The sequence below is a fragment of the Mus pahari genome, chromosome 8 (assembly GCF_900095145.1).
Source record: "Mus pahari chromosome 8, PAHARI_EIJ_v1.1, whole genome shotgun sequence".
NCBI classification, from domain to species: Eukaryota; Metazoa; Chordata; class Mammalia; order Rodentia; family Muridae; genus Mus; species Mus pahari.
The window spans coordinates 61,548,010-61,557,328 of NC_034597.1; the positions used below are offsets into that span (position 1 = coordinate 61,548,010).

The 9,319-nt window shown below is 49.3% G+C and overlaps 1 protein-coding gene across 2 annotated transcripts in view; it reads right to left on the minus strand.

Moving 5' to 3' along the window:
* The window catches only part of Xpo7 (exportin 7), an 86,511-nt gene extending 84,506 nt beyond the window's left edge, over positions 1 to 2,005 (minus strand). For both annotated transcript variants that reach the window (XM_021202841.2, XM_029541430.1), the window contains exon 1: positions 1,882 to 2,005. In XM_021202841.2, coding sequence (XP_021058500.1) covers positions 1,882 to 1,899 — 18 coding nt within the window. In that variant the 5' untranslated portion in view covers positions 1,900 to 2,005. The remainder of the gene's footprint in view (positions 1 to 1,881) is intronic.
* Positions 2,006 to 9,319: the final 7,314 nt, after the last annotated feature.

Consider the following 9,319-nt stretch of genomic DNA (forward strand, 5'->3'; position numbering starts at 1 on the left):
GAGGACTCCATGAGCAGACACTTCTTTAGAGGAGGCAGAACCCACAAATAAAGACTAAAAAAAAAAAAAAAAAAAAAAAAAAAACAAAAAAAAACAAAAAAACCTACACATATGAGGGCTTGCATGCATGTATACCATGTGTATACCTGATGCCTGTAGATGTCAGGCTTTTGATCTCCTGGAGTACTGGATATCTGTGGGTAATCCATGTGTGTGCTGGGAGCCATCTCCCTTATCCTCCTCTCTATATAGGCATATACACGTGAATGCATATATAGTTTTTAAACTAATGACTTCCCCTGAACTCCCCAAAGCATTGTTCCTGAGCTCTAGTCTCAAGATCCTGGGTTTGAGCCCTAGCACAAACAGAAAGTTCTGGGATACTCATTGCACATCCCACCTCCTTAGCAGAAGCTGGACTCAAAATTTAAAACACTTTGGTTCACCTGGATTTACTTTAAGCAAGTCTCACAGCAGTTCTGTGCTTTGGTTCTGTTCCCTTAAGTGCAGAGGTAACCACACTATCTAGTTTAAGATGGGGGGAAAAAAAAATCACATGAACACCTTCATGTCTTTGTAGTAGAAACTATTATTATTAACACTCTGTCATGTTTTACTGCTCCTTCTGAAGTAGGCCACCACACTGCTTCAGAACACGAATCTTGTGGTCTTCTATTTGTGGTTAAGTTTTGCGATATAATTCTACCCTGATAAGTCCCTCCCATTCCAGAGTGCCACTCCACCAATCTCGAGCCTTCGAAGTCTTTAATCAGTCTCCTCTCTGTCAAAGAAACAACTAGAAGTCTCACCATTCCACTTTCTTTGAACATACTCGGCCTAAGCTTACTCTTAGAACTTGGGGAAAGACGCCACACAGTACGCAAAATAAAGGCGACTCTGCTCGCTCCTTTTTACTTCCCATAGCCCCAAACCTGTAGGGTTTGAGTACGTGGGAAATCCGAAGGTTGCTGACAATGGATGTGCATCAGTAACTGTCAGAGTACCAGAAGCCCCAGATAGCAAAAACTTTACCTAGTTTGCGAGAAACAGCTTGCACTTGCTCCAGCTACTCCTGGGTTAGGTGTGGGCTACCCCCTCCCCCCCCCGGCCCGAGTTATTCTATAAGGACCCCAAAGCATCCCCCACTCAGCTCCGGAGCACGATCGAGACCCTTCCGAAGGCTGTCTGCACCCAACCCGGCAGCTCTGGTTTCAGACACACCCCCCTCCACCCCGCGTTTCACTGGAGGTGTGGGCGCTCAACTCCTAGGCTATGGCAAGGGGGGCGCGAGGGGAGGCGAGCAAGGCCTCGGCTCCCATTTTGGAGGACAGGGTGCTCGGGCCTCCCGGCTGTGCCAATGGGAAGTGAGAGCGGAGGGCGTTGCGGGGCAGAGGTAGAGGGCCAGAGAGGGAACGGGGGGTCTCTCGGATTCGGGGGCGCGAGGAGGAAAGGCGACCGGAAAGAGTCAGGAGAGCGGGGTTCGCGTGGTAAGGCGCTCTTTTTGTTAATCGCGGAGGGCCGGCGCCGTGACCTGGGGGGGCCCCCGAGGACAGTCACGAGGGGTCCCCTCGCTCCCGGGTCTGGAGGGTTTCCCCCAAGGGCTGCGCGGAGGCCTCGGGCCGCGGCTGTGCGCGCCCGCGGACCGGTCCGCCCTGCCAGCGCCTCGCGTGAGGCGTGGGGCCGGGTGGGAGGGGATGGAGGAGGCCCCCCGGTCCGGGAGGCGGGAAAGGCCCCGCGCTGCGGGACGGGCGGCGGCTCCGAGCGGCGGCGGCGGCGGCCTGTCGGGGCCCCCGGGTGGGCTCGAGCCCCGGGGGCCCGCGTGCGCCCCGCACTCGGCGGCCCCGGCTCCCTCGGCCGCCCCCTCCCCCGGCGCTCGCTCACCTGCACATGATCCGCCATTTTGCTCCATTCATGCTCCTCTCAGGCCCCCCCTCCCCCCCAGCGCGCACCTCGGCCGGGGCCGCCGCCGCCGCCGCTGCCGCCGTCGCCGCCGCGCCTGCGCGCTGGGGGCTCGGCGCGCTACGCTCGTGGCGTAGCGCCGCTCGGCCGCGCAGGCCCCGGCCGGCCGCTCTGGGTTGGAGAATGCGCAGCGTGGCTGGGACGGCGTAGAGGGCGCGGGCGACGTCAGCGGCCCGGAGACGCCGGGTGGGAGGAAGCGGAGGGGCCGTGGAAGCGCAAGGGAGGGGAGCCGGGGGAACAAAGCTTTGTTTACATGGGTTTTAAAGGGGCCGCGCTCGAACTCGCACGGCGGGCCGGCGCCGCGTGGAAGCGGACCACGCCGCCTGACGTTCCGTGTGCTGTCATGGCTCCACCCTGCACTATACACCCGGGGCATTGCCTGTCCACGTGCGGCCTGCTTGACTCGTCTCTGGACGTCCCTGCCCAGGGGCCAAAGACCTCCTACTTGGGATACCCGCACCCTTCGCGACTTCCCAGGATACTGCTCTTAGCTGGGCCGCGATTGTGATTGTGCTTTTCTAGCCTGTTCTACTGGACCAGGGTCATTGTTTTCGGATCCGGGTTTCACCAACAACCCCGGTAGCAATCGCCTTGTTTTTATTAATGTCGTCTTCTCCTCTATAAACAGCCACGGATATAGCCGCCAGACACTGATGATCAAAAATGTAACAAGCTGCCGTTTAATCTTCCGAACTCAATTGCTATTTGGACCAGTGCTACAGGCAGCCCACCCCACATCCCCCACCCCCACCCCCACCCCCACCCCCGAAGGGGTCAGATGCGTCGGGTGAGGGCAATATCTGAACGCTGAGGCCGAGTCCCATCAGTTTTCTGTGTTAGATAATGCCGATTCCTATTTTCTATTGGCTTCCACTCCAGTTTGTACTCAAGGCTGCTAGATTAAATCAGCAGGATTTTTGATAGCATTAGTTGTTTTAAGTTGGCTAAGACGGCTACATCTGCCTTGTTTGGGGGTGGGGGTGGGGCAAATGAAGGTGGTAGTGAGGCCCACAGTATTATTGTTGTAGATTTATTGGGCTGGTTTTCAGCAGCGTGTCTTCCTCTTGCTGTGTCTTCTAGTTCGCAAAGGTAGGACAAGTAGGAACTACATTACCCAGGCTTCCTTGTAACTGGGGTTCGGCCAGCAAAATTGACTCAGTGAAAGAGACTGACTCAGAAGATTTAGGAGGCAGAAGTAAGGCAGAGCTTTCATCTGTTGTTTCTGGCAAGCTCTTCCTGTTAATCTTTCACTTTCTCACCCTCTTTTCTCCTTCTCCCTCTTTCGCCAACCTTCCAGTAGCCAATCATTAATTCCATGAGATAAATAGGCAAGGGTGTGTGCAGGGGAGGTAGTGTCAGGGGATTCCTGACTTTTGTGTTACATTACAGTTGTAGATTCTTGGGGTCTCAGTGGCAGTGACCTCCTCCTCCTTTTTTTTTTTTTTTTTTATTTTTTTGAGACAGGGTTTCTCTGTGTAGTCCTGGCTATCCTGGAACTCTGTAGACCAGGCTGGCCTCGAATTCAGAAATCCGCCTGCCTCTGCCTCCCGAGTGCTGGGATTAAAGTCGTGTGCCACCAGTGCCCAGCAGTGACATTCTTGACTGATTATGATCGATAGGTAACTTTTTGGTAGGCAGACTACTGAAATCTCTGTCCACTCTCTCCCGATCCCTTTGGTTCTCCCTTTCTCTTCCCCATCCGATGGCACCTTCAGTTCACCCACTTTCTTAAAATAAACTCAGGAATAATCTTGATTATTCAGCCTCGTTAGTCCTCCACAGTCTTCACCTCCATGTCTGTTGATATCTTCGCACTGCTGATATCCTGGTCTGAGGCTTACATTTTTTTCTAAGTCCTATATTGAGTCCTGTTATATGTTCTCTTCTCCCTGTATTTCTCCTTGGTGGCTCACTCCCCATACCTCTGCAACATTAACCCCACAAAACAGATACCGTACACTCGTGTTTGAAGCCCTGGAGAGGACTCTTGTTGAGCATCTGCGGTATGGTCTGATTCACCTCTCCTGTACCCCTGCTCCTTCACAAAGCTCTGCTCACTTCTGGCTCTGCTCTGCTCTTCTTTTGCCATTACTCAGGGCCTTTCCTGGTCTGAAGATGCCGGGAACTGAACCCTCTCTTTTCTTAGTGCAATATGTCTCCCTTATCCTCGGAGGATACATTGCCTGAAGCTACAGAGCAGGCAGTATCTATATCCTGTTTTCTTCATATTACCTAAGATAAAAGTTTATAAAGCAGCCACAGTAAGATGAATAGTCAGAGATAATAAAATAGAACAATGACAGTGGGGGATTACACAGTTTTGTTTTTTAAAGGGTTGCTTGTTTCTGGAGTGTTCCGTTTAGTATTTTTGAATTCTAGTTTATGAAACCCTGGATATAGGAGGACCACTGTACATACTTAATGGGGAAAGGGCAAGGGCTAGCGATGAGATTAGGGATGCATACTGCCCTGCATACAGTCAGGAACCTCTGAAGCTGAGGATGGCAGACACCACGTCTATCCTCATCCTCAGTCCTTTGCCCAGTCCATCTTTCTCATGTCCACATCTCTCTGCCCATTTTAAACCTTCCTCCTGTGTGCCCAGGGCTGCCCATTGGGGGTCTCTCTTCACCTAGGATCTTTCGGAGTCACCAATCCCTGAGTACGGAAGCCAGGAGCCAGCCGAAACCCCACCTGTCCTCAGTACGGGCTTCCTAACACTGGTGCCTGGAGACCCACAAGTCCTCTAAGTCTCTGCACCTCTGTTGTGTCTGGGGACAGTGCCTCAATTCCTGCTCTTGTGGCTCCCCAGAGGCCGAGCTGAAGGTACTGTGGTTCGTGCAGGATTCCCACCCCAGCTGGGTGAAGTTCAGCTTGATGGAAGACATGTTCTTAGTAGAGTTTAGCTCCTTTTAGACTATGGCCATCCAGCTTCCGAAGGCCAGGGATGGGATGGGGGTGAGGGGGGCTGTCTGGAATATGTGTGTGTGTGTGTGTGTGGGGGGGGGGTCATGTTCAAAAAGTTTCTAAGGAACATGGGCGCCCCCTTGTGGTTTTGAGTGGTATGTATCCCTACTGGTTGGAAGGTAAGCAGGGTGCTTGAGAAAGAAAGCATCCTTTGCACTCCCGTGAGGCATGTGCTGGTGAGCTCCACAGCACTGTCACACCAGAGCCATCTGATAAGAAGAGCCACCCTATAGGAATCTGTATCCTGCCAGGCAGGGGTGGCACACGCCTTTAATTCTAGCACTTGGGAGGCAGAGGTAGCCTGGTCTACAAAGTGAGTTCCAGGACAACCAGGGCTATACAGAGAAGCCCTGCCTCAAAAAACCAACAAAAACAAAACAAAACAAAACAAAAAGAAAGAAAGAAAGAGAAAAAACAAAGCCAGTATTTTCCTACAATCCTTCCTAGCACCTATGACATTAGTATATCCTTGGATTATAGTGTTAGAATATTTTATTTTAAAAACTGTCCTTTTGAGTTGCTCACTTGTTTCACAAAAGATAATATTACATGTATTTTTGCTTGGAGTTAGCATAGAATTTCCAGCAGTTTCTGATATAACCCTAAACATACTAGTGCCACTTCATACTACGTATGTATGTATGTGTGTGTATGTATGTATGTATGCTTGGATGTATGCACTTTGGGGGGAGGGGTCTTCTGTATCAAAGGCTTACCTTGTCAACTACCTGTGTAGCCAAGGATGATTTTGAACTTCCAGTCCTCCTGCCTCCACCTCCCAGGTGTTAGGATTCCAGGTGTGGACCACCAGGTCCAGCTGTACCATGTGAGTGTGCAGTGAATTCTCAGCATTGATGATTATAACATTGGAATAGCATTGATAATTATAAAATCAGAATAGCACTCAACTCTGAAAAGCACTGAGAACCAGAGAAAATTGATACTGTAGTAGCATCTGCAATTCCTGCAGGCAGGATGGGACACGGAAAGAGGAGAATTGAAAAACTGCTTTTCTAAACTGGGTATGTGGCTCAGCTTTGCCTGAGTTGGAAGACCCTCAGACCACCCCTAACTTCAGTTTCCCTCCTTTTCAAGGAGTGGGCTGTGGGGACTGATTGATTCATGAAGTTTCCATGTCCTTCATTATCAAATATTCAGCCATCATGACGTTATTGTGTGAAAGTGAACAAGTGTACCCATCTCAGTAGGTAATTTGCTTCTGTTTTTATGATTTTGGTTGTGAGCCTAGCCATCTCTTTGGTCTTGCTTGTCATTAATAAATGGTCATGCATACACCAAAGACTGTTTTAAAAGTAAGTTTATGATTGGTTATCAGTAAAAGCTTAATTTGTATATCTGTTTTATGTACCTGGGCTCAAGTAAAATTTCCCAGGTGAAAAGGACTCAGAAATGAAGAATCTATGATGCTCTAAAGACAGAGGAGGCCATGCCCCGCTTCATACTCTTAGCCACTTCCCAAGCCAGTGCTCCCACAACTCCATGATTCTCCTTTAGTGTTTGGCCCAACTCGCTAAAATCCAGGCAGCAAGGGCGAGGTGAGGAGCTGGGCTGACACAGCTCCAAACCCCAGAGCTTTCTTGTTCACCTTCCCAAGCTGTTTTGGTCTGCACCCGGCATCTACAGCAGAAGGCTTGAACCATGTGCAACTGAAACCCCCAGTAGAATAAATGGGCAAAGTTATATAAACACCCTTCATAGGATTGCTCCCAGGAGTATGGTCTGGTCCTCAGTTTTCCCCAACTATTACAGACTGCTTCTTCAGGTCATCTGGCTCTAAGGTGAAATTTTCCATGGAACATGGCTTTTCTCAGAAGAGATTCTGCATGGCATCTGCATTCTGATTGAAGCCTGAGAGAAGTTGTGTTACAGATCTGGGAAGATGAGTCCATGGTTAAATGGCTTGTGATGCAAGCCTGAGGACCTGAGTTCAGATCTCCAGAGTTATGTAAGTCATAGTAGCACCTTCAGTCACAGCAGGCGCAGTGGGAGGCCGACGCAGGGGCGTTTCCAGAAGCTGCTTCTCATGGGCCAGCTGCTTTGACTTACGGGAAGGTAAACAAGAGATCGGGTCTCAAACAGGGTGGGAGGTGAGGGGTACCGGAGGTTGGTCTCTGACTTCCACAGGTATGCTTGTACGTGACACACACACACACACACACACACACACACACACACGATTAAAAAAAGTTGTACTAGCTAGGTCTGATGGCACATGCAATAGAGACTAGCCCATAAAAAGTAGGACTCTGCCTCAAAAGATCAAAAACCAACCAATGAAATAAACAAACGAACAAACAAAAACCCCATTGCATTAACAGTCTACCCATCCACCCCTAACAGTTCCGTGATCTCAGGTAAGTTGCCAGCAGGTGTGCTTATGCCACATCTCCCCCCCACCCCCCACCCCCTTTGTCAAAGAATAAAACACTGCTGGTGAGACAGTAGATGACAAGGACCAGCCTCGGCATGGAGAGGGGTTCTGAGAGAATGGGTTTCTGGGAGCAGCAGAAAGAACGACTGGAAGTCAAATTGTGGATCCAAGCCGATGACCTGTGTTCTTCTTGATAAAGCTTTTCCAGTCTGTTTCTCTCTGTCTGTCTGCTTTCTCTCTGGAGATTTCTGTCTATGTTCTGCTTGCTTGCTATTTTAAGAGATCTCTCTGTCCATGTCCTGCTTCCTTGTGTATGTTGTCTGTCTGTCTCTGTTTCACTGTGTGTGCGTGTCTGTCTGTTCTCCAAGTAGCTCACTTTTTTCCTAAAAATTCCTCTGAATAGCTCATTTCCTGCAGAGCACAGGTCCAGTCTTTTATTTCACATTTATTACTCCAGTCATTTACTCCAGCTTTTCCTTTTGATTACCTCATAGGATAATCAAGTTAGCATCCCATGACCCCAGACCTTTGATTCTTAGGAGACAACAAACATACATTTTTTTTTTTTTTTTTTTTGAGACAGGGTTTCTCTGTATATCCCTGACTATCCTGGAACTCACTCTGTAGACCAGGCTGGCCTCGAACCCAGAAAGCCGCCTGCCTCTGCCTCCCGAGTGCTGGATTTAAGGTGTTTGCCACCATGCCCAGCACATTTTTTTTTTTTTTTAAATATTGCAAAAGAATTCAGAGGTCTGTCTGCCTTTGTTAAGAACAGACAAAAAGAGAGTTAGGTGAGACACTGCCCTGACCACACCTGGGCCTAACCTCTCTCTGTCCTAGGCTGACCTTGTGCTCAGGAATCTGCCTAATAAGCTGATTCGTAGTGTAGCTGCTTTTATTCCTTTAGATTCATGAAACCCCTCATAATTCATATTGCATCCCTATCTTTTGCATAGTTGAGAAATTATATATTTATTTAACTCATGTATTTAGAGTTCTTTCCCACAGCCTCAGGGGCTGTCCTGAAAGTTGCAGCATTTACCTTTTTTTTCTGGAGACATAGCCACCTCATCTTTGCCTCCAGGACTTCCTGGACTCATGCTGTCTCTGATTAGCATGGAGTCATTAACATTGAAAGAGAGGACATTCCTCACAGTGTGAAAATATGCACTTTGTGACACAAACAAGCCTCCTGCTCTATGGACCAGCAGCAGCCATGGACACTTGTGGAGGCTCACACCAGGGCCCTGTCCCAGGGGCAGGAGCCATGGCATGCCACTGTGTCTTCACCAGGGCCAGCAAGTATAGAAGAATGGGGAGTTCTGAAGCTCCTGCGGTAAGTTCCACTTGAAACCCAAGTGTCTTCCGAACACTCATGAGGAAGGAAGCTAACAGCTGAGGCGGACTTGGGGAGGAAATCTTTTTCTAAAGAGAATGTTCTTATTTCTAGATTCACCACAGATTTGTGTATTTAGATTCACCACAGACTGTGTATTGTATGTGCTTTTGGCAGGCAGGAAATACTTTCATACAATGGGACTGGTGCACGTGTGTGTGTGTGTGTGTGTGTGTGTGTGTGTGTGCATTTTTTTTCTTTTGAGACAGGGTTTCTCTGTGTAGCCCTGGCTGTCCTGGAACTCACTTTGTAGACCAGGCTGGCCTCGAACTCAGAAATCCGCCTGTCTCTGTCTCCCAAGTGCTGGGATTAAAGGCGTGTGCCACCACGCCCGGCTGCATGTTTTATCTATCTGTACATTACCCAATATATGGCTCAGCTTTGCCTGAGCTGGGAGACTTGGGTTCTGGGCTGGGCTGGTAGCCTTATAGGCCCTTCAGACCATCTGTTTTCTCTTTCTTTCTTTCTTTCTTTCTTTCTTTCTTTCTTTCTTTCTTTCTTTCTTTCTTCCTTCCTTCCTTCCTTCCTTCCTTCCTTCCTTCCTTCCTTCCTTCCTCCCTCTCTCTTTCAAATATGTATTTAAAAGATGTATTTATTTTATGCAT